At 44.9% G+C, this 26,404-nt stretch overlaps 1 protein-coding gene across 1 annotated transcript in view; it reads left to right on the top strand.

Annotated features, from left to right (window-relative positions):
• Positions 1-26,404, top strand: part of RAB26 (RAB26, member RAS oncogene family) — a 904,454-nt gene that overhangs the window by 869,432 nt on the left and 8,618 nt on the right. The window contains exon 8 of the mRNA XM_078664850.1: positions 10,896-10,972. Within this exon, the coding sequence (XP_078520976.1) occupies positions 10,896-10,972 (77 nt within the window). The remainder of the gene's footprint in view (positions 1-10,895; positions 10,973-26,404) is intronic.

The raw sequence follows: 26,404 nt of genomic DNA, 5'->3' as shown, positions 1-26,404 counted from the left end.
GTAGACCACACCGCCTCTTATAGCCGTCTCTCCTCCCCTAAACCATCCCTCCTCTAAAATACCTTATGTCCTCCCATAGAATATCTGTCCTCCCAAAGGCGATCCTTCCTCGTTCTGGTCATCCCTCCTCATGTAGACCACCCGTCTTCCAGGACACCGCCACTACTTGCATAGGCCTTTCTTCATCCTATGAATCATCCAGAAAACCATTCTTCCTCCCATAGACCATTCTGTATCCCGTACACCATTATTATACTCCAGATGTTGAACTCGGTGCCGGTTGCATATGGTGTAGCATGTTTTTTAGTAGCAGCCGCCAGACAGAATAAACTAAGAGCTGCCGCACCACTTAATCATCAAATCTGACTTTCTGTATAAACCTTGACGAGAATGTTTCTAACACGTTGATATAGGTGTTCCCCACATCTATCAATCCCTTTTTTTAATGAATGTGCGTATTGTGTTCTTAGAAGGAGTAGCAATCAATTCTTTACACTTGTTTAATTGTACTGTTTAATCTGATTTTATGTATCATGCTCTGCTTTTATGGTTTTAATTAACCGAATAAAGTTTTTTTGACTGACTGACTGACTGACTGACCGTACACCACTCTTCCTTCTGTGGACCATCTGTTCTCGCATAGAGAACCCCTCCTTACATAGGCTATCACTCTTACCCTAGATCATCCCCAAAAACATGCTTCTTCCCATAGACTATTGCTCATCCCATAGAGCACTCCTCCGTAAGTAGTCTATCCCTCTTCTTGTAGACCGTCCGTCCTGCGTAGTCCAACCCTGCTCCTGCAGAGCATCTCTTCTCCAGGAGGCCATCTTTTCTCCCATAGAGCATCTCTGTTCCCACAGGCCATCTGTTCTCCCACAGGCCTTTCCCCCATCTTCGGCCATCCTTCCTCCCAATCACCATCCCTCCTCCAAATGACCACACCTCCTCCCCAGTACTGTCCTTACTCCCGGCTTACGGACTCCTCGACCCGGGGCCGCCGGCAGGGAACAGTTCAGCGTAGGGTGACCAACCGTCCGTAAATTTCACGGACAGTCCGTAATTTCGGCCATCTGTCCGTTGTCCGTAAAGGATCTTTTAACAGACACCATTTGTCCGTAATTTTGACGGGGCACCGGTCGCAGCTCCCTGAAGCCGGCGCAGCTTCCGCCCACCTCCCTCTTTTGCTCTGTTGCTGTTGAGGTGGGGTGTAACAGCTCCGATGCTGTGTGAAAGCTCAGATGCCCCGCGGCATTTGAGAGTCACAGCGGGATGGCAGCCCTTGATGAGCTGTTAAGAGGTGCTTCGAGGTGATTGAGGCGAGGGGAGCTGGGGGGGGGCAGAAGCTTCAGGAGCAGGGGGCATCTATTCAAATGCAAACAGCCCTGAATACGCCATGTCTCCGCAATTTAGAGGGGCTTCACACATTCCATTTCTGCCCAGGGCCACTGTGACACCAGAGATATGTCAGAAATGCGAAGGTCTGGAAGCTGGGAACACTGCTTTCTGGGCCTGAGAGCATTCCTGCAGGAATGGGTGCTCCCTGCTGCCTCGTCACTACAGGGAAAACAAAACCCGAGCTAGAAAAGAGGGACGCAATAAAGAGTAATGTGGAAATGCAGATCGCTCCCTCTCTTACCACTGGGCGCCTTAGCAATTTATCAGGAGAGTATTACGACTAAAAAGAGAAAGCTTAACATGTTAGGAATTTGCAAGATGTACTCATACATTCACCTACCTTGCACCAGAGGCCGGCTCATAGTCCGACCAGACACGAGGCCTCTCTTTTGATCGTGCCTGTGATTGGCTTTGCCTTTAATCTGCCAGTGGGCAGTTTTGCAAGTAGATGTGTTACAACGCGCTGTTACCTTAGAAATTGGAGAGTGCTTGGTCATTTTAAATTCAGATTACCAAGGCCAAACTCTCTGCAATACTTTTACTTGCAACTGCTCTGTCTTTTTCTGCTGTCAGAGCGGTGACGATAATTTATTTAAAAATAGTGTCTCTGGCCTTTTGTTTCTACCATGCCTCCCTCCATATACAGAATACACACATAAGCTGTGTGTATGTTATAGATGGACGCATGGTAAAAACGAAAGGCCAGGGACACTAGTTTTATTTTATTTGAAATGAGTGTCCCTGGCCTTTTGTCTACAATGCGCCCATGAAACATACATACACACACAGCGTGTGTTTCTGTTGTATGTGGAGGCATGGCAGACACCAAAGACAGCGCATTTCATGACTTAAATGAAATCATGAAATGTGCGGCCTTTCGTTTCTACCATTGCTCCCTCCATATACAAAAGAATCACGCACACACTTTTATGTGTGCAGAGCTTTAAGTGGAATGAAAAAACTGTGGGGGGGGGGGGTCTCTCGTAGGGGTGGCCAATGTAATTATGAGTGTTGCTTAACACTGTTAAGCTAAAAATCTATACTTCGCATAGTGTGCTGCCCCATTGGTATTGTGCTTCATGTGTCATTGCCTCTCCAGATAAATAATACGAGACACACTTATAGGGCTTGTTTCCGTTGGTTGGGTGTGCTTGGCGGTCATTTTGCAAGCAGACCATTTAGAGGATTGGGCTAATTTTTGATCTGTTTCTAATGTTTTCTTCATATTTGTGCTTTAACATACTATATTTGGATCCCCGTTTTTCTCCAGTTTGTAGTAAAAAGGTGGTGTAAAGCCCACCATTTGTATCAATTAAAAAAAAAAAATCTTGCACACCCTCCTTTTGTGTTTCGGGTTTGCTCGCCTCGCTCGCTTGATCGTTATATATGGGTACAACATTTTTCGCCTCACCACTTTCAAAATCCACCAGCCGCCCCTGGCCCTACCCCACCCTGGAAGAGACCAAGATGATACTAGAATACTGCATGCCCACCCCTGTGCCCACCCTGGGGGATCCTGTTCCCCCCCAGTGATGGCTCCTGTCGTCCCGTCCCCCGGCCTGTGATGGCTCCTGTGCCCCCCTGTGATGGCTCTTGTCCCCCCCCTGTGGTGGATCCTGTCTCCGCCCTGGGTGGCTTCTGTCCCAGTCCTGGAACGGCCCCTGCAGCGAGGGTGAAGATCTTGATGGGCCTCTTCTCAAAAAGGCTGAGCTCAAAATTAATATGAAAAGGTGGGCGAGTGAGCAAGTGAAAGGATGGCTGGATGCATTAGTGAAGGGGTGAACGGATGAATGAAAGATTGAATACATGGATAATGAGAGGATGGATGGATAGATGAGTGAGTGGAAGGATGGAAGAGAGAAAAGGTAAATAGCTGGATGTATGGGTGGAAGGGTAGCTGGATGGGTAAAAGGGTGGATGGGTGAGTGAAAAGGTGGATGATGATTGAGTGAGTGGGTGGATGCATGAGTGAAATGATGGATGGATTGATGAACTGATAAGTGAATGGGTGAATGGATGGACAGATGAGCGAAAGGGTGGATGTAAGGATGGATGAGTGAGTGAGTGAAAAGGAAGGTAGATGGCCAAAAGGATGAATAGATAAGTGAAGGAGTGAAAGGATAAATGGATGAGAGAAAGGATGGATGAGTGATAGGGTCAATGGATGGAGTCATGAGTGGATGAGTAGATGGGTGGGTGGATGGATGGAAGGAAGCATTGCTAAGTGAAAGGGTCGATGGAGAGAGAAAGGGAGGATGGATGAATGAAAGGGTGGAAGGATGAGTGACTGGGTGGATGGATGGTAAGTGAAAGGATGGCTGGATGGGTGAAAGGGTAAATGGCTGAATGGATGAGTGAATGGATGGATGGGTAGAAGAGTGGATGGATGACTGTACAGATGGATAGGGTGAAAGGGTGGATGGATGGATAATGGATGGATGAGTGAAAGGATGAATGAAGTGATGGATGAGTGAAATGATAGATGGAAGGATACATGATGGATAGGTTTGCAAATGGTTTAATATGTTTGGATATGGCTGGGCTTACTTATATACTATTGCGCGACCTCTGATGTGTCTGTAAAACGTATCCAATTGTCCTGAAGTTTTGTCCTGAATTTTGACCTCCTGTCCTGAATTTGTGTCCTGAATTTTGACCCTTTGTCCTGAATTTTTACACTCACCGTCCTGAATTTGCACCAATGCCAGTTGGTCACCCTAGTTCAGCGCCTTGATCGTCTCTTTTCATCAAGAGGCGGGCGGCAGCAGAGGGAAGGCGCAGGGCCTGCGATAGAGGATTATTGAGAAAACATACTGCGGCGGATGCCTGTGGGCACAGACCGTGCCAGGCCCCGGTACACCGAGTCCTGGCAGCCAGGCCGGGCCTCCGGCGCCCCCCAGCCGATTGATTATTCCCACCTTCATTAACTGTGCGGGTCCCGAGGGCGGGGCTGCCTCGCGCTCTCCTAATGAGCCCGGGAGTGATGTATGCTGAGCCCGGCATTCCAGGTGCGCCTCATTAATGACGCGTTATTAATGATGGCGGGCATTCAGGACCAGCCACGGGGGGGTGCAGCAAAGGACTCCACTGCACGTCCAGGTCACCTTCACAGGGGAGATTTAAACACAGACGCAGAGTATTGAACGTCACGCCGCGGAGGTGTGTATTTTATGACCGCAAACCCTGAAGTCTGTGATTTTATCATCACACGCTCTAGAGTTTACTGCGCTTGCATTTCACTTCCTGGGCTCAATGATTGGTCAGTTTCATGGCCTCCCTCGAGTCCGTGTGTTATATGCAGTGCACATGAGCCCACATCTTGGGCTTCATTACACAAAGTGCCCTCAGGATGAGGCAACAGGCGTTTGCACCCACTGTTTGCACCCCAGCCTCACGTTGCTAATACAGAAGGGCTTCCAGATGCTTGTGCAGCCTTTTTGTCGCATAGGGGTCGCACAGATGCAAAATGTGCACTGTTGTGATCCTGAGGGAGTGCAGCCTCTTTTGCATGGGTATGGGGCTCCAGAAAAAAGAGAACACCCCTGACTGCAGCTGTGCTGCTTTCAGATGTGGGTACATAGGCAAAGATGCTCTTGCAAGGAATATTGACTGCACCACATATGACATAGTATGCAGTCACCCCTTGACGAAGGGCAGGGCTTTAAGTGAGCCGGGTCCTGCCTGTGCTCAGCACCGACAATTCTTAAAAGCAGGTGCCGAGCCGGGGCCCGACCTGGTTCTCCATTTTTTCCTTCAGGGTGGGGGGGAAAAAAGTTATACTCAGCAATAGCACCACACATCACTGCTTTTGATGTAACTTCATATAGACTCTGGGCAGATTTACAAGCCCCTTGCGCCTCATTTACGCCGCCGTTGCGTCACTTTTGTGACGCAGCGGCGGCGCAAGTCCTGCGCCATGGTGCGGGGTACTTACAACGTGATGCATCTGGGAGATGCGTCACGATGTAAAGCCCTGCGCCACATGTAGGCGTTCCGGCGCAGGAACGCCTCCTAAAAGTGGCTGAGTGAAATCTACAAGATTTCACTCAGTCACTTTTAGGCCCATGCTGCGTCAGAACCTTGCGCCTGCCTGAAGCAGGCGTAAGGATTGACGCAGCGTTAACTAGATAGGGCCCCCAGAGCATTGCTGGAGCTGCGTCGGGCTTGCGATGCAACTCCAGCAATGCGCCACTTTTATGGCACAGATGCGTCACGCATCTGTGCCGTTTCTGCCCCATGGTGCGCACAATAACTGGCGCATCCCTGCTGATATGCAGGGATGCTCCAGTTATTATAAATATGCCTCTAATTTTTCAGTTGTATACAGCGCAAATATGAGCACCAGTTACATTACAGAAGAACATATTCATGTTTTGAATCACAGGATGTTGAGCCGACGTGAGGCTCAAACCTGCTTTCTCAGCTCGAATGTCGGTGCTCTAGTATTACGCCACCAACTCAGCCACAAGAACGGACGCATTTTCAATATTAAATACAACAAAGTCATAGTTGTTGCTTATTTATCTTATGCAATGTACAATCATTGACAAAGCCAATAGTCCTGACTTGTTGTAGGTAATGTTATTTGTTGTATTATATATCTGGAGGAATGGATAGAAGCAGCAAAATACCAGTTGGGCGGCACACTTTGCTAAGCACAGATTTTTAGCTTAAGTGTTTTAAGCCACGCCCCTTAATCACATCGGCCAGGACCCTATGGGAGACCACACCGTGTTTTCATCCCACGTAAAGCCCTGGCGATGGGCTTCCTTATGCAAAGCAGGCCTGCATTCTAGTTCTGCAAAATGGTGCACTCTTCATAGGGTTGTTCACAGTGCAGCTGCAAACTTGTGTCTGCACTGGGACCAATGCAATAGTGACTAGCGGGCTGGCTTTTTGAAGCCGCTTGCCACCTGTCAGTGTAAGCAGTGGACCCAGCATCAGTTCATAGGGGGCACAGATGCTGTGTGTGAGCAGCTACGTTGTGTGACTTGCTTTTTATTGTGGGAGTGACGTAGGGGATCCCTTGGAGCTCATCCCCAAAGAACCACCACCGTGAAACAACCTTTACAACGCAACTTGTACAACGCACTACCATTACAACGCATTAATTACAACGCAACATCCCTTACAACGCATGCCATTACAACGCAACCATTACCACGCATGACACTACAACGCATACAATTACAACTCATGTCATTATAACGCATGCCATTACAATGCATACCATTACAACGCATACCATTACAACGCATAGTACCCTTACACTTTCCAACACTTACCCTATTGTTGCACCCCCTGGAGTTAGAATAGTAACTTTTGCCCCTACACTATCCAACACTTACCCTACTGTTGCACCCCCTGGAGTTAGAATAGTCATTTTTACCCCTACACTATCCAATACTTACCATACATGCAATGTAATGGTATGCGTTGTAATGGTATGCGTTGTAAAGGTAGTATGCGTTGTAATGGAATGCGTTGTAAAGGTAGTTATAAAAATTCGTTGTAATGGCATGGGTTGTAATGGAATGCGTTGTAATGGATGTTGCGTTGTAAAAAATTGCGTTGTAAAGGTATGCGTTGTAAAAGTATGCGTTGTAACGTCATACATCCCTACCACCAAGGGGTACATTAACTGTGAGGCACCTCATTTGGGAGCAGTCAGTGCACCTCCAAACAGCGTCTTTCCCTCTGAGTGCAAAGCCATGCTCCCACACAGATGCGGAAACGCACCTCAGGCATCAAGCCAGCGCCCATTTTGCGCACTCCAAATTATGGATGGCTCTGTGCAAAAGCCTGCACCACTTCTTTAACACCAGTGAGCAGCATGGAAGCACAAGGAAGCGGACATACTCCTACAATAAATGAATTTGCTATTTTATCGTTCAAAGTGGCTTCCATGAATTGCATTACTGCAAATGTTACACTTCCACATAATGCATACTGAACACGCTGATTTGCAACTTTTGTAAACAGCACTTGTACAACCTCATTGTATCAACCTCAAGACAACGTGCACTCTATGAGGTTTCTCAGGACTCACACACTACCTCAGTGCCGCTCAGCACACTTGGACTGCCTAACCTATATGTAGAATACTGTTTAACCGCATGCGTGCAGCGGCTTTTTTTGCGCTGTGCGGCTGTTTTTTAAAAAGCCGCGTTACATGACGAGCTGAGCTCGTCATGAGCATGCGAGCGGCACAACTAGCACGGAAGGGGTTAATGTATGAATTTTCCTCAAAAACTGTTGTGAAGCGCTCCGATACCCCCGGGTCAGGCTAGTGCTATATAAAACTCCTTAATAAATAAATAGTATATGTATTGAGTCGATGAGCCTTTCTGAAGCGGGGTCTCCGTCTCTTTGCTCATGTGTCATTTGTGTTCATTTTCTGCCATTAGCATGTCTTGGGTTATGAACCCTGGTAGCCTTACTGCAGGGCACCAATCTTCTAGTAATGTGTAGGATATCCACATTCATCCCCCCCATGAGTTCTCACTCATGGCCAAAATGTATGGAGTAGCTTAAACTGGTCCAATAAATATGCGTCCAAACACTTTTCACAGTTATGAAATGGTATATAAATACATTTCAATCAAAGCAATGTGAATGTTTCAGGCAGAATTCAAAAGGTTACTCATCCTGGACTGGAACTTAACTAGCAATACACTATTCTTTCACTAACTAAATACCCTGAATAGTAGCCTCCCTTCTTGATTCAGAAGGCGAGCCACCCCAAAAGAAGTTACCAACCACTACTTGCTGAGCAGTTAATTTCACGTAAAATGCATGCTGAGCACATTAGTTGATTTCTAAGTTCATTGTGTCATTTACAGTTGTAGTTAGTCCACTGTTATTTCCACGGGTGGTCTTTTACTTGAACTTGGCTTATTCAGTTTTGCTCTGGAATAGTAATTATGGTAATGAGGTGCAAAAAGCTCTTCTTTTAACATTTCCTTGGATTAACAACTGTTCCTACAGGAAAGCATGTATACAAGATGTTTTAGCTGTAATTCATAGTACATGATTCAAAAGTTACTGGAAGAATGTATGTATAAAAGTCCTGAAGGAGGTGGACTGGAAGTACAATTTTTCCACCGAAACGTGTCAACAAAGATTATAAAACTGCACTGAATGATTGCATATGAAAAACGATTTCATGATTGTACAGTGCAGTCATTTTATGGATATGTAATAGTTTAAGGGCTAATCTTTGGGACTGTTAATTTTCTTCCTTGTAATTGTGATATCAGTTTTTATGTTTGTTATGGTATATATACAAAATTAACCAACAGAAGTTTTATAATAATAATAATAAACATTCAATACATTTTTAGTTATTTTTGTGGTTGTTTCATAGTGTTTATAATATATTGTTGGAAAGTACAAGAGTTGTATTGGTGTGTAAGTGTTGAATGTAAGTGTGCAGTATAAACTTTCACCTAGGGTAAGACTTTTGTAGTCCTCATTCCTGTTCATGAATAGCATCCCCTAGATTAGACCCTCACGGGTCTCTTGCAGGCGCGTCTGTAGTTCTTTAACTCCCCTGTTCTTCCAAGGTGGGAGGCCTGGCATGAAGGCAATATAGCCAAGGTGGCATTGATTGGGGATGTTTCCAGGTGATTTCCCACTTATTTGGTTAAAATAAAGCCTTACTAGCCGTTTCTGCATTGTATAGCAGACTGCGTCTCTCCTGGCCATGTGAATATATCAACCCATCTGTCAGTTTAGTACTGTAACCGGACCCGTCAAGGGTATCGGGGTGTCTTATCCACTGCTTCAAGGTGACCTGACCAGGCTTTCATCTTCACTAACATAGTGGAACCAGTTAGGGTGTTGCATTGAGTCTCATATGGCACCAAGGGACAAGGTCACATAATGTAATGTAATGTAATGTGTATACTTGTAAAGCACACTGTTGCCAGTCGGCGTCCTGGCGCTGTATACCGTTGGGGAACCAGTCCTGGCTTTCACTGTGGGATGGTCCCTTCTGGGAATCCCCAAGGTGGAGCCAGGCATCCCCGGCGTTGATGGGGCCGTTGTGGAGATTAGGCAAGCTAATGCCCAGAGTTGCCGAGTGGGACCCCTGGTTAGAGTAGGCACCGAGGCGAGAATTATCGAGTCCGCTGACCCTGGTCCACGACCCTGCCGCGTTGAGAATCGAACCCTGGTCCCGGGCCGACTTCTGCTTCCGGGTCTGCCGCCTCTAACCAGTGAGCCACACCACTTCACATATCTTGTTGTGAGGTGTGCCTAGGTTAGGGTGGCTCAGAAATAGTAACACAGTCATGGTTTAACAGCAACTACATCACATTGCCAAATCTAATATTACTACAAGTCGACCCAACCATGGTGCCTTCTTCAACGCTAATGGGTTACGCTTCCAGGGCGTGGCATTCAATATTGCAAGGTGCCCTACCCAGTGTTTTCTGGTATCCATACCCCACCCTACAGCTGAAAAACATATTTTTCCGAGTATCGGTCTCAACTTCTCATTTACATGCTGGGCTGGCCCACCCATTACATCCCACAGTATCTGGGGGTGTCAGTCAGCATCCCTCTGAAGCATCCTTTCATCACCGATTCAGAGTCCTGTTATTTAATGACTGGTGCTGGAAAGCAGCAGAGAAAGGATTCCTGTCTACGGGCCAGATGTATCAATATTGGGAATAGCGTTTACCTAATTGCGATTCTCTGCAAATCTCAATTAGGTAATCGTTATTCCTAATAGGTCACAAATCAACCTTCCTCATGAACGTTAATGAGGTAGGTCGTCATTTGCGACCCTTTAGGAAACACTAAAATCATGCAGATGGTGGCCTGCTGGGGTCAGCAGACCACCATGTCCAAGATTGCTTTTAAATAAAGCACTTTTTTTTAATGCAGCTTGTTTTCTTTTAAAGAAAATGGGTTTGTGTTTAAAAAAGAAAAATTAAAAGTTTTCCTTTCATTTTTTAAGAGCAGGCAGAGATCCGTGGGACCACTGGCCGCTCTGTAAAAACGTTTTAGCTACCATTCCCAAAGGTGAAGAGGTCCCTTGGGTCCCCCTTCCCATTTTCGAATTGGTTACCACCTACTTTAAGTAGGTGGTAAAATGCAAATGTTTTGCAACCACATTTCGGCTGCAAAACATTCTTACATACAGCTGCGATTCAGTATTAGGAAGGGAAGCCCTAAACACGCCCCTTCGGGGTACCGAATCAGTATGTATTCGCGATTCCAAATTGCGAGTCAGTAACGTTACCGAATAGCAAATAGGAATTCATACATACCAAAATGCAATTTATTTGTGATTTGAGTCATTTGCGACCGGTTAAATGCATGATACATGTGGCCGTACGTAGATTCCCAGTTTGGGACTCCCTATGACTACCAGGATTTGAGGGGTTAAACAAAGACATGCACCCTAAGTCAGCCTGTCAAGGGTGAGGTTTGATTCACTGGACCCAGAACCAAACACTTAATACTTCTGTTTGTGTTTTTTCCCCAAGGAATATGGAGTGCCCTTCATGGAGACCAGCGCCAAGTCAGGAATGAATGTGGAGTTGGCCTTTATGGCCATTGGAAAGTAAGTACTCCTCGCCAATTGAGTTGCAAATGTGATTCCTGCTATAAAATGGAAAAAATTGGTGATAAAAACTTTCAAAAAAAGAATAAAAAAGAGATAATAAAATGTAAAACAAGACACACGATCTCAAGGTTGCTTGGCTGGCCTGCAGCCCTTGTAATGGAATGAGGGGGACAAGATAGACCTTGTCATTGGACAGAGAGGGGCCCTGCAGTGCCAAATTCCACTGGATATCTTATTTAAAAAAAAATATATATTGGTTTTTTTCTACTTACAACATATGACAAGTAACATGTAGTCCTCATCGCATTTGTACATACAATGGTCACAGCCCATGTGGCTTAGTTGCTGGTTGTACAGTTTACTCGTAGGGCACATAAGCTTGTTAAACTGCTGCAGGGATGTCGCACAAATTCATTGTTAGGTTTTGCAATTTTTGCAACTCATTGTGAGGACTTACCAATGTCAGCTGTATGCGTAAGGTGTTGTACTGGAGATGTAGATGTCAGTCCAAATCCTCTATTTGACCACACCTTTGTCCTACACCTTATGGCATTTCAGTGCCTCCAGTCTACTTTTGGACTGTTAGATCATGAACATGGCCTCTGTGAAATGTTAAGATGCATTCTGTGAGATATCTTTATTAATATTCTTTGCCTTTAGCCTCCAGAGTAGTCTCAGTTTGTGGCAGCTTCTGAGTTCTAGAAGTTATTGAAAGACTCCATGAATCCTGGATCTGCCCATGAATTTATCAGCAGGAGCTGCTCATTTAGATACCAACAAAACTGAATAATTCAGGTCGTTTTTAAAGATGTACCCCGAGCTTATTTAGTCTGGAGATAGCTACTTTTCCCTATACCTAAGGTGGCTGGACTAGACATTCACAGGAGCTTTTTGTCTGTTTCATCACCAGCATCAGTGTGGTTCTTGTGGCTGTCAAGTTGGATGAGACATGTTTGGGGTCTGCCTTATTGGTGCTGTCAGAATGTTGAGAAGTGATTGATTTCCAGCAAGGTGCCCTTGTGTCCTGTTGTGGTTCCTCCCTGAGTTTACATGCCCAGCAAGCTTTCCAATAAATGGGTCGCCATTATTAACTTTAAAGATCCTATCAAGGGCTTTCCTCTTGCTAAAGTCAACAAGGCCTTCCTTGTTTATTTATTTTGCAAGTAGTTTTCCTAGATTTAACCACCAATTATGGGCATTTCCATTATTTAAATTGACAATAGAAACTTTCATTTCTATTGACTAAAAACAGATAACTCATAAGAAATCTTGAAATTTATAAGAACCTAAAATTCATTTCTTCCAGCCCAGCCTGCCCAACTTAATTCATCTTGCTACCTTTAAACCATTAGAACTGGGTGCATGAAAACTGCTGTTTGGTGTGTGAACCATGCACAGAGCTGGTGCTCCTGTTTTACATTTAATATATGAGGTTCTGACACCCTTGTCCATATTGTATATAGGGCGCACTACCCCTGTCTGCGGCGCAGCATACCTTTAACTGGGGGCGCCAGGTGCAGATCACAGCAGTACACCTTACTACAGTGAATGTGCTGTTCCCAGTGCAGCTGCAAACACCAGTCTACAATGAGAGCTGTGCATTAGCAAAAGGCACACTAGCTGTTTTGAAGCCACTTTTCACTATGCAGGCAACACCCCAGGCTCAATATCAAAGGGGAGGGGCAGAGATCACCTTGCAGGCAGGTGCAGTGAGCGACTGATCCCACATGGAGGTGGGTGCCCTAAGAGGGTAGGGGGGGGTCACTGGAGTCTCTAATACCCAATTTTCAAAGGGCACCCTCAGGGGGCACACGGACTGTACCACTTCTACATGCTGAGGGAGCAAAGGCAATAGTTTCACACATTTGAATGTGGTCACGCCACCGTTCAAATAAGGGACGCTCCATTAACCCCTTGGCCGCGGGGGTAATTCCCCCCCTGTGCTGGGAGGCGGGGGGCGCACACAGCTCCCCGGTGCTCGTGACGAGCTCAGCTCATCATGAGCCACGGTGGCCGTGTGCTCAGGACGAGCTGAGCTCGTCACGGCCACACCCGTTTCTTTGGAACGCTCAGCACAGCGGGGGAATTAGCCCCGCTTGCGAGCGTTGGAGCCATTATGACGAGCTCAGCTCGTCATGAGCACACGGCAACCGTGGCTCATGAAGAGCTGAGCTCGTCATGAGCATGGGAGGGGTTAATATCACTGCAGCACATGTTTTACGTCTGGTGTGATCTGATGAAGCAACCACGGGCCCTTTAATAATACTAAAGGGGTTGCGGGGTACATAAAGAACATGGACCACCTACTGCACTTTTCATAATACAGCTTCAGGCACAAGTATTGCCATAGTTAGCATTCTGTAGTTTGACAAAATCTTACTTCCGTTTACAACAAAGTCTTAGGACTCTGGATTAATCCCATGGCGGCCTCCACCCACCGTCTCCTATGCACTAATTTGCCCACATCTAAATTTCATGCACCGACACTGCGCTCAAAGGATGGCAGGAAGCAGTGCTTAATTTGAGGTGATTGTTTCAGGTGCTCTGCACCGGCACTTAGTTGTCAACACCAGCACTTATGACAGTCTGCCACATAGTGGTGCTGTGTATCTAATTTAGAGATGAGGACAACAGCGGTTGTTTATTAATTAAATTTACATAAAACCGGACTCCTACCTGCCACCCATGCCATTTTAATAACTTTTAGGGCCTGGAATAATCTGAATTGTCACACTTGTAGCAGTGTGAGGGTTAGTAGTTGTGTTGGTGCTATCATTGGCAGATCTTGCAGAGCAATGGGTGGTGCAAGCAGCAGTGGTCTCCTGACAAGGGCCCTGGCACCTTTAATTTATTTATTTACTTATTTATTTATTTATTTATTTATGGATTTACAAACTGTGCACTGGCAGTAATTGCACCACTGCTGAGGAGTCCAATCAAAGAGCTAAATGACTATAGCACCCCATACCATGATGAAACAACAAAGAGCGCGCCCAGTGCAATTCGCCTGCCCAGCTCCCTCGCCTCAGTTCCCATCCCTCTCCCCCCCCCCCTCCCCTCCCCAGTTAGTTCATTCCCCTCCGGGGCTTTCGCTTCTCTCTTTTCTCTCTCCCTCCCTTCGCAGGGACACTGCTCTCTTTACCAAGTTCCCTCACCCCACACGCAGTCCCCCTGTTCCTTTCCCCCAAATTCCCCTTGCGCTCAAGCTACATCAGTTCTATGCGGCCCATGCTCCTACACCACGCGCCCTTTGAATATTGTATACATCTAACGGGCATGTCTGTACTATTGTATCACCTTCGCCGCATTATGATGTATTGTGAAAATTATTTCCATTGACAAAAATCAATAAAAAGGTTTTAAAAAAAATAAAAAATAAAAAAAATGAAACAACAAAGAGCCATATTATCAAGAAAGGGCGATACATTATCGCCACTTTTATCGGCAGGAAACTGCAGCTGAAGCTGCAATAATGGGCTTGATAATATGCCCTTGTGAATTCCCATAGAAGCCCAGGTTAACACCAGAACCTGTGCTTCTATGGGAATTCACAAGGGCATATTATCAAGCCCATTATCGCCGCTTGCGTGCAGTTTCCTGCCGTTAAAAGCGGCGATAATGTATCGCCCTTTCTTGATAATATGGCCCAAAGTCCTTCCGAATAGATAACTATGAAGCTACTCCTCTTGCGATACTTACTTGGTAGAGTGTGCATTTAGAGTGGACTATCTGGGAAGAGTTTGGGTGTCGTTGGAAGAGTGCTCCAGACTGGCCATGCTGAATTTGTAGCTGTGCTTAAGCATGAAGGGAAGCAGAGAGATGTAAAGGAAATTGGCGCAAGTCCGCGTATATGTTCCATTGGACTGGGTAAGAAATTACTACAATGTTCTTATGCTTTGGCAAAAAGGTTGATATTGTATTACGCCTTATAGACTCCAGATTTTCCTTAACCTAAGTTTTCGCTTTGCACAAATTCAGTTTAGTCAGTCAGTGAAAAAAAACATTTAAAAATCATAAAAATTTGAATTTCCCTGGCAATCCTGATGAACCATAACAGACATTAGAGGACATTACTGGAGGAACTCGATAACGATCATGGTGAAAAATAAATACTGCCAGAAGTGGCCGAATAGGGGGCGGGGATATGATTTGTGATTAAAAAAACTGGATGCAAGAGCTCTTACTGAAAGAATCTAGAGATCACTTCCAGTGGGAGCTTGCTCGGAACAGTGGTGGTGGGGCAAGGGGTGGATTAAAAAAATAACCTTACCTTCTCCGCCGCTCCGCCGCTGCCTCTCCTCCGTCCTCTTCAGGACTGCTACAGCCCCAGAAGCACTCAGGCTTCCGGGCTCTCCCAGACAATCACGACACTCCAGGAGCAGCATCGTGTTTGGTCTGAGTGGCCGGTTTGGACGCTCAGGCAGTGCCTAGGGAGGCTGGGCAGGTTCTCCCCTGGCTGTGCAACACTGCCCAATGGAGAACATGCCAAGTGCGCATGCCGGTTTGGCCGGCAGCACAGTGCCGGCTAAACAGTCATGTGCACTTAGAGGAGTGCAAACCACTCCTCTCTCTGGCATCAGGGAGCCAGCCCCGCCCGACCCCCGCATAGAAAAAGAAAATGCTAATACCGTCCTGTTGTTATCATTTTCATATATATTTTTTTTTTTGCACTGCTGAAATAGCAGTGGGGCAACGCACCTCTGCCTTAGCGGAGGAGCCGCCACTGATCACTTCCACAAAGAGACTTCCAAACCTTTAAAAGAGCACTTTAAACCAGGACACAACACGGCTGCTCCACACGGGACTGCCAGGCAGCTTTCAGCTGCAGAAACTGTAACTATTGAACTCAGTGAAGAGCTCTCTGAATTTATGGATAAAGGACAGTCAGACAGACATAGCCAATGGGGCACAATCTAGTCTTCTGCAGTACCTCAAAGAGGAGACCAGGTGAATGGTGGGTCAAGTCAGATGCCCAGGGAAAGTGTAATCGATGCCCCTTTCGAAGGCACGTGCACAGTTTGCATGTTTACCGTGGTGAGTAATTAACTTTTGTCTGTGGTTGCAGGTGGGCCCCGCTGGCACCCATTTTTGGGGACCGGCAGTCATTTTTCCTCATCAGACTTTGACCCAGAGCAAGTGAGAGAAAAAAATACAAAAGGGGGAGAGAAAGAAGAAAACGATGGAAAACCAGTGACAAAGAAAGAAAGCAGGGATGAAACAGAACCTGAAAGAGTGAGATAAAGAGTGTTTGATGGTGGATTACAGAGACATAAGGTGGAATCAAGACCATGCAGCCTTGGTATTCAACACCATCTAAACTGGATAGCACTGACTGTGGACTTCTCAGCAAAACTTTGGGCACTGGCACTTTCTGATTTACAAATTAAGCACTGTGGTGAAACACAATGCCCGGTTAGAGAGGTGGGCCTTAAATACTCATTCCACAGCTCTCCACCAAAGCACTATGCGGCAGCACTTAGAAACCAACAGTAGCCTCTGCGTCACACTAACGAGTGATTGACTTGTGCAGGATTGAGTAATTGAAACAGTGTGTGTCATACAGAGGGTGTATGACATTACAACGCATGCTTTTACTACGCATGCCTTTACATCGCAGATTTTACAACGCATGCTGTTGCAACGCATAGCGTTAAGGGGTGCTGGATAGTGAATAGTTTTATTTACTATTCCAACTCCAGTCCCCGTGGATAGTAGGGAAGGTGTTGGATAGTAAATTAAATCCATTCCCTATCCTACAGCGCCCCCAGCGCAAAACGTTGTAATGACATGTGTTGTAATAGTTGCGTCGTAAAGTTACTGCGTGGTAAAAGTTGCGATGAAAAGGATGTTTCCCGTCATACAGAGCTTGCTGGGGGCTTGGGGGTGCGTGTGTGTGTGGTAGTATTAGCCCATGCTAGGAGAACTGGGCTGAGGATTATTTCACTAACCAAGCCTACATTCGCATTCCTCTTCCAGAGTTTTTGCCCCATATACACTTTTCACATATGCATCCTATACTGTAGAGGTGAATAAAGCACTGAAAGCTCAAGCCAGATATCTGGCTCAGCTCGAGGTCCTCTTACTCTACTCTCCTTCACAACAAGTTAAAAGCAAAGAATTAACATTTGAGGTGAAAAGGAACAACAAATAAATACCCATTTAGTGGCTGATTTTTATGCAGTGAAACCAGAAGACAAGGGATTAATCCCGGCTTCTCCACTCATCCAGATTGTGTGATCTTAGGCAAATATTGTATTTCCTCAAGCCTCCTTTTTCCTCATTATGCCTATGAAAGCACCGTCTAATACCTGAATTCAAAATACTAGCTGTACAAAAAATAGTGTGTTTGAATTATTAAACTATTATGTTGCTCTTTCTATAAGAATCTGGGCCATCTACAGGGTGCACATGACAACTGACTTGCCTCTTAGGGCCAGATGTATAAACATTAGAAATACCGATTTCCTAATGGCGATTTTCTCTGAATCACAAGTAGTAACTCAGTATTCCTAATATATGACACTCATTGAGTTTCATTTAAGGATTCCTTGTGGGTTGCAAATCGACCTACCTCATGAATATTAATGAGACAGGTCGCCGTTTGCGACGCATTGGGAATTATATCCTTCACAGGGATTGTGGCCTGCTGATGTCAGGCAGGCCACACTGCCTGTGATTTTTATTTAATAACGCAATCTTTTCTTTTTTTTTTTAAATGCAGCCCCTTTTCCTGCGTTTAAAAACAAATTATGAAACCTTAAAGTTTCATTTTTAAGAGTAGCCCGTGGGACCACTACCTGCTCTTAAAAAATATTTGTATTTACATTCTCAAAAGGCGACTTCTTCCCCTTTGCGGATGGGTTACCATCACTTTTAAACTGGTGGAAAAGTATTACTATTTTGCAACTGGAATTCATCGCAAAACAGTAATACATACCATACCGATTTGGTATATGGAAGCGACAGCTTGAACGCACTCCTTCCAAATACCGAATCGCAAATGCAAAATGCGATTCGGTAACAAGTTATCAAATCCCATTTTGGAAAAAGCATTTTTCTGGTCAAAGTCAAAAGTCAAAATTATGTTTATTATGACCGTAGTCTTTAAACAAACAGCAGTGAGCATAACACACTAAGAGGAGTGTATACAGTAAAACCTATACTTATTTCTTAAAAAATTATTCTTTAAAACAATTCTACATTTCAATTCCAAAAATACATAGTCCAGTTATAAAATCCTAGTCCCTCTAAAAGTTACAAATGCCTTAAAACATGTTATAAAAAATTTAAAATCCTAATCCCTTTTCTCACCATCCTAACAGATTCGGTCAATAAAACTTCATACAGAACTACATTTTCCCTAGGTTCTCAGTACCTCTGGGTCACCTTTAGAAATTTCCCTAGGGCGATTGCAATGTCAATGGAGGGTACTTCTGTTAGGAGGCTGGCTGCCTGCGTCCTTGTTTTAATTCCGTATTTTTGGAAAACTGGGCGCAGCCATAGTTTTCTCTGTTCCAGGAGAAACAGGCAGTCCAACAGAATGTGCAGCCAGTCACACTTAGTTCTCAGGTTACACTTGCAGCGGCCTTCTTGATCTATGAATGTGATTTTGAGCTCTTTGTTTATTATCCACGGGTTAATCCCAATTCGACACCTCAGGATCTCTTGCCTAAGCCCACGGTTAGGTAGTCTATCAAGGTAGGGGAACCAGTTTCCGTTGGGCCAAGCCTTTAGCATATGTGCCACTGATTTTTTGTTTGTTAAATAGCTTAAATCAATTGCTTTAGAAACTTCCCTCCCCCTTTGTTTCAGCTCCCCTTTGGTACTTATTACCTGCAACGTTTCCTGGTCCCAATCAATCTCTAGTGAGTTGCAGATTCCTTTCAATTTGTCCCTGCAGATTTTTGCCCATTTTAACTCACTTCTCAGTATTTCATTGCGGCACCAATATGCGACTTTTTGGCTCTCGGGGTCTTCCAATCTCTTCCAAAATCTAATCACGGCCATCTGGGATTGTATTTTCCAGGATTTTGAGGCTATTTCTAGCCTGATGGCTTGTGTCATCGAAGATCGAGGAAGGGATAGGAGTCTTTTTAAGCAATTTCCCTCTATCACGTCCCAGGACCCTTTACCGCTCAAATAAAGGATCTCTGCGCCATATAAAATTTGAGAGGGTATCATTGCTTCGAAGGCTCTCAGCATAGGTCGGTGTGACATCTCTCCATACACCCCATTAAACCTTTTTAACCCACATATGGAGGAAAGTGCCTTCGCTTTTTGGGTATCCAGATGGGAGTTCCAATTTAAATCTCTATCGAACCACAAACCCAGATATCGATATTCATTAACCGCCTCCAGTTTGAGGTTGCCTATATACCAGGAAAATTTACTTATCTTTTTCCCGAAGCACAGGGTTTTAGTTTTATCTAAATTGATTGTTAGGAATTTTCTGTCACAATATGTTTTGAAGGCGTTAAGCTTCCTTTGTAGGCCCCTCTCAGTCTGGTCTACTATCACCAGATCGTCTGCGTACAATAGGCAGGGTATTTTATTGCCATCCATTTTGGGGCTGGCGCTGCCCTCCACCTCTAAATGTGCCGGGAGATCTGACAGGAAGATTGAGAAGAGCTGTGGGGCCAGCACACAGCCTTGTCTTAATCCATTCTCTATGGGTATTTTTGGTGTTAAGGATCCGACCTTATCCTTAATTACTTGCCCCCAGTTTTCCCTGTGGAGTTCTTTTATTATAGTGAGTAGATCATTGGGAATCTTCAGCCTCTCTAATAACTCCCATAGGCAGGCCCGATCCACTGAATCAAAGGCAGCTCTGAAGTCGACAAAACAGCAGCATAATTTGCCGTTCTGTTCCGTCGACTTCTTCGCCATCGCCCATAGTGCAAATCCGTGGTCTATTGTAGAATGGCCTGCTCTAAATCCCCCCTGTTCTGTGGGTATTATTTGAAACTCATCTACCCATACATTCAATTGTTTCAACAAAATTTTAGAGAACACCTTCTCGCCTATATCTAGCAGATTGATTAGCCGATAATTTTGTGGCTCTTCCTTGCTCCCTTTCTTATGAATTGGCCTAATTATTGCCCCCTTCCAGGTTGGTGGCATTACCCCTTCTTTTAGGACTACCTGGAACATCTTGGCAAGAAATCTTGCCCACCATTTTACCTCGGATTTCAAAATTATAGCAGGAAGATTGTCCGGACCTGCTGCCCGAGTTAGCTTAAGTTCCCTTATTGTGCGCACGACATAGTCTTCATTAAATTGTAGTAGTAGGTCATCTGAGATTTCATGCCATACTTTATGCTCCACCTCCTCTCTAGAAGCCCTTGCCCCATACAGTTCCCCTATGTACCCTTCCCATGCAGCCTCACTCACCACACAGTTCAAGTCTCCAACTGGTGTTCCCGCTACCGACTTTACTAATCTCCAAAATTGCCTTACGTTTTTATCCTCTATGGCTTCTAGTAGTTCTAGCCAACACTTTTCTTTATGAACCCTTTTTGCGTTAGTTACCATTATCTTAAATTCTTTTTTCAGTTTGGCTAGCTGAGCCTGTCTCTCAGATGTAAAGTTCTTTTTTTGTCTTCTTTGTGTTGCGCGTATCTCCTTTTTCTTATTTTGGCACTCCACTGAAAACCCTTTACATTGGTTTATTTGTTTAGCCATTATGCGATGGTTCCCTTTTAACTTTATCTTTAGGCATTGGACCACCTCTTCTAGTTTCCCTATGAACCATTCCAATTTCTTATTCTCACAGTTTTCCGGTGCTAATTTAATTTGCAGGGCCTTCAATTTTTCCATATATTTTTCAGTTAGGCGTGTCGTCACCCGTTTGGGGTATTCAACCTCCTGGGTGATTACCCTTTCTCTCTGTAGTTCACTTCCCCCTATCATTGATATATACAGGAGTTTATGATCACTCACAGCTTTTTGTTCTAACCTAAACTCCCTGATCTGGGTGAAATTCCAGGCCTGCAGGAATATATAATCTATTGGGCATTTCTGTTGCCCTGGGATGAATGTCTTTCCTGCTGGGGAGTCTGTCTCCGTTCTCCCATTTACGCAATGAAAGCCTCTCCCTCCCAGGGTGTGAACAAGGTCGAGATCTTGTTTCGAAATTTCCCCATCTGGGAACTTAGCCGGGTTTATTCCATAAACCTCTAACTGTTCCCTATTCCAATGGTCTGCTTTTTTTGGATTTAGTTTATGGTTAAAATCCCCCATTATCATTATTGACTCTGCGGGATATTTTTCTAAAAAACTATCTACATCCTCTTTGAAGTACTTCATTTCCCTTTCATATTCCTCCCCGTTATCCCACTGCATGTATACATTCATTAAAATCAACATTTTATATTTCTGATCCACCTTCATGAGTTCAATTCTGCAAGCTTGTGCCCATTTGCATTTTGTATTCAACAATTTAAAGTCCCTCATCGCTTTTGTTGATATCAATGTCAGCAGCCCCCCCGAGGGCCGTCCATGGTTTTTCTTTATGGCTGACTGCTGTATCTGAGCGTATCCGTCAAATGTAGGGGTGTTGTCGCATAACCAGGTCTCTTGCAGGCAGGCAATGTCCACTTTATTTATGACTTCCTTTATATACTCACGTTTTTGCTCATTGCCTATCCCATTTATATTCCAGGTTAAGAGACCTAGATCTTGCGATCCCATTCCATCCTATTCGACGTCACTCAAATCGCCTTCTTCCTCCATATCCAAAAGATTACTTGGGTTGCCTTCTTCCATTGGATTACTATGGATCGACCAATTGCCCCATGAGGAGTCGTTCCTTGTGTTATTTATTACGACATTCAGGCGGCTTAGATCCTTCTCCGTTTCTCTACTGAGGATTACTTGCCTCTTCTGGAGCCCGGCATGGTGATTTAGGAAGTTTTTATCATTGGAGGTTTTTATTTCCCTCTCTGGGATAATCCTTATTCCCTGTTGAGTTATCTCACTTGAGGCTTTCAGGATTGCCCTTTTTACTAGGCCTGAGTGGAGGGTAATTTTTGTTATCTCCTTTCCATACCTGTTTTCTACAAAACCAACCTGCTGTAGATCTTTAGTACCAATCCCTCTCAAGCTGTCGCATTTTTGAAATGCGGACAGAATCCGTGCCCTATTTAGGTGACCTGGATTTCCTGTCGGCTTCTCTTTCCTCCCGGGAGGTATTGGGTCCAGAAATAACCAATTGTTCTTATCCCTCTCCGATAGATACGTGTTTGTTACCAGCGCCTGTTGAGAGTCGATTGGTCTCCCCGTTTGCCGTCCGTTCCTTCTCTCATTGGGATCTTCATGTACCTGGGGTCTTACTGTCCTTTGAACTATAACTTGTTCATCCCTATGGCTTACTTTCTGTTTCGTCGTACGGAAGGAAGGGATGGTCTCAATTGCCTCCTTGCATCTCAGCGATTTCCTTTGTACCCTCTGGGTCCTAGGGGACTTTGGGTCTTTTGACTCTACTTGCGTGGGTCTAATTGTTGTAAAAGTTGGTGCTGATGCATTCAGGCCTGACTGTATCACTCCCGACACTGTTTCCTTCCCTTTTTTCTTCCCTACTTGGTTCAATTTCCTGTTTTTTCCAGACCTGGTCGTGGTCCCACGTGTGACATACCCCCCGCGCCTTTTTATCAACATAGGTCTTCTTGATATATATACGTTGTCTGCAGACTCATCTGCCTCCTTTGCTGATTGTTTTGCGGGTTGGGGGTCCCTTCCCAGGGATACACTACTTTCTTCTTCTATTATTACCATGTCACTTTTCTCCCTTGACGGGGTTAAATTCATAGACATTTCCTTAAATGGCATTTTGCTCTTTATTTCTCCTAGTTCTTCTTCTATTTTCTTTAGGTGTTGTTTTTGAGCTTTCATCAAACCATTATTTGAGAGACTCACTTCCAGGATTCCTTGTAATGCCTTCTGGAGTAACAAGATTACCTCTATCAGCGAAGATGTAGGCGTTTCCGAGATCGCTGAATCCTGTATTGTGTTTCTGGCGGGATTTACTGGGTTACCAGACCTTTTGCTCTCATGATGCATTGATGATTTTTGCAATTGGTAGAGCTGCTGGAATTGATCTGGCGCGCCTCCCCAGATAGCGCTCTGGTTCTGCTCTTCATTTCCCCTAGGGTCTTCATTTCTTAGTGACAGCTGAGAGAACAGTTTGGGAGATGATGATAGTCGAGGCGCCGAGATTTGGTCATTTAAGCTTTGAAGAGTTAGATTTATAGTAATGTGGTTCTCCCCCTCCTCTTTGCTGTCCGAGCTCGCCTCTTCGTGGTTTCCTCCCTTTTCTAGCTGTCTTCGACTTTCGTCCGGTTTGCCGGGGTTTCCATCAATTTCCCCGACAATTTCCACTATTTCTTCATCTATTTCTGATGTAATCGCTGGGTTCAATGATTTATAGTGTTTCCCCACGAACTCCTTTATGGACTTTGTCACTCCCGTGTTCTCTTTCTGTTTGTTATTCGTTTGATTGCCACCTCTTTTTGCCTTCTGTGCATTCTTCGCTACTTTTTTAACTTTTCTTTTCTTTCTTTTACCCTTACTATTGTCCGGGGATGATGCTTGACTTTCTTGGCTCTCTTCCAGAGATTTTGAGCCCTCCGTTATTTTACTCCTCCCTTGTTCGTCCCCTGTACGTAAGTTCGTCCCTCTTTTGGGGACCATTGCTGGGTACAAGAGCTGTTGTGTAAATGAAGGTGTTACACTTGATTATTAAATTTCTCTATTTCACGTTAATCACTTACCTCTGTTCTGCCTAGTTGCCTTCCGCCTGCTCTCCTTCCGCTATTCTTGCCACTCTTGCCCTTTCTGTCGTTTTTTTAATGGACCTCCTGCTTCACAGTAGCTCCCGGCTTCTTTGAACCTATATTTTTAGTTACTTTATTCTTCCCTGCTGCCTTACTGCCTTTAGGATTCCACCCTTACAGAATTGTGGACTCCTATTTCCCTGTTTCCCTGTTTCCCTGCTGGCTCCGCTGGCTCTGCTGGTTACTACTCCAGCCCCAGCTAAATGTCCGGGTCAGCTTTGGTCAGAGGGGTACTATGGAGTGCTAGCGCTGTCTAGGAGTTAGCGCTGAAGTGTGCACTAAATTAAGTCTGCCGCTTCACTAGAGTCCCTCTTCCGTGACTCTTGCCTTGACTCTTGGCGGCTCACCGGCTCGCGTCTCCTCCCCCCCGCGGGCTCCGTAGTGCACCCAGGCGGGGGACGGAGTTTCTAGCGGTGCGTTTTTTCCTGCTTTCCCGCAATCAAGGCGCTTGCCGCTTACCGCTGGTGAAATGTGAGCGGTCGTCCAGCGGCGGTTGTACTGCTGTGAGTGCGGGCACTGCCTCCGTACTCTCTCCTTGGCTCCGATGCTCCGACGCTCTCCGTGACTCTCCTGCTCCTGCTTGGCTTCCGCTCGACTGCTTTGGTCTGGCGAGGGCGTGGCGTGGCGTGGCTCAGGCAGGCTAGGCTAGGCGACCAGAGCATTTTTCTGGTCGTAAAGGGCCCGATTCTGTGAAAAATGCTTTGTATATCTGGCCCTTAGTTCACGAATGGCTTAGAGCAGACACTGTGCCACCACTATTTTATATGATTTATATGAGACATCTATTTCTAAGAGAAATATATAACTCGCAAACCAAGTTCAATAATCAGGGACATATCTATCCCAATATAGTTCACACGCTTTAAGAATTGTAAACTGGGACACGCTCTCTGTTCCAACATCTGTAAATTGCTGGCGCGTAAAAAGTGTGAAGTCACCTAACTACTGTGCAGTATTTCTCTATATTAAATCCTTTCATTTTATGAGAGGTTCTCGTAGGATGTCTGACCCTCAAAATAAAATCTTTAAGTAATGATAGCTTTTACTGTCAATTGTAAAACCTAGGAAGACGATTTTATATTCGTCTAGTAAAGATGTCGCACCTGAATTACACTTAAATAGTCCATGGTATACGGTAAGAGGCCAACTTAATGGAATTTGGCTTAATACTGCCATCGTGTGGCTATTTAGAGTATTATTTTAGATACTTTATTTTCCTCAAAAAGAACACGAGGCCAAATGAGAAATTTCCTAGTTAGCGCGAAGGAAAGTTTAATCTCTATTAAGGATGCGGAGGCGAGGATTATGCATAATCTTTCTTCATTTATTAAACAGTAAGTTCAAAGTGGAACAAAAAAAACCACACTCCTTGAACTATATATCCCATGAACCCAGTCGGTAACCATGGGTACCAAGTAACCAATCACAGTCCATAAAGCCAGTCCATATAAGCAATGGTCCCTCGTAGTTCTTCCTCTTTCGTTGCTGCAGTAAGTTAAGCCATCCGCCTTCTATTGCGCTTTGGGATCAGTTCCTATGAGAACAGAAAACACTATAATATCCATGTCCAGCAAAAACACATGAATAAAGAGAGAGAAAAGGACTATCAGGCAGAAAAACTATGTAATCAAGAATGCAAACACGAATGAAGTACATATGAAAATGATTAGGAATTCAAGTTATACATAAAGAGAACAAGAATAATAATGCAAATCGTCATTGTACCAAGAACTGAAAGCAAACAATCATAAGACCAATAGTACTTCCCTGATACGTAGAAATATATATCAGAATGCCCAAGCCAGACAGATCGTCAGGGTGGGAGGCAAAGAAGATTGCCTGGGAGGGGGATAATCCTCACCTCTGCATCCTTAATGGAATTGAAACTTTCCTTCGTGCTAACTAGGAAATTTCTCATTCTATGTCAGGAAGCGGAGGCGAGGATTATGCATGTTCAAAGCTCACTTACCACCAACGCTGCGGCTTCGTGAATTGGTTTGAAATAAAACTTTTTAAAAGTGGATTCCGGAGACCAATCAGCCGCGTTCATAATGTCTTCCAGCCTGCCACCTACCTGGACAGCCTTGGAAGCCATATCCCCCCTAGTAGAATGTGCACCATATTCCCTGAAGTCAATGCCGGATTCCGACATAATCCACATGACCCACCAAGCAATGGTTGGAGAGGATACCGCCTTGAACGTTTTTTTAATGGCAATCAAAAGCTGCCTTTCACCAGGAGGTCGAACCTCCAATGCCATATCCTCGTAGGATTTCAAGCATCCGACTACACACAAGTTTGGAGAATCAGGGAAAGCAGGATAAATTACTGACCTTGTACTCGATTTAGTTCTCCTGGAAATGTTAAATGTAACCCCCTCCGGGGTAAAAATCTGAGCAGTAATGTCAAGCGCTCTGACATCTGACGCTCTTTTGCAGGAAATAAGACAAAGGAGCATAGCTAACTTAGCCGAGATCTCCTTCCTGGACAGAAATTTGTTATCTTGCCAAGAAGTCAGTAAACGAAAAACTAAGTTAACATCCCAAAGACCCGCATAACGAGGCTCTGGGGGCAGAGAAAGTCTAATAACCGTCAAAAG

Source organism: Lissotriton helveticus, chromosome 10 (assembly GCF_964261635.1).
Source record: "Lissotriton helveticus chromosome 10, aLisHel1.1, whole genome shotgun sequence".
Taxonomy (NCBI): Eukaryota; Metazoa; Chordata; class Amphibia; order Caudata; family Salamandridae; genus Lissotriton; species Lissotriton helveticus.
This window is presented reverse-complemented; position numbering and strand designations above follow the sequence as displayed.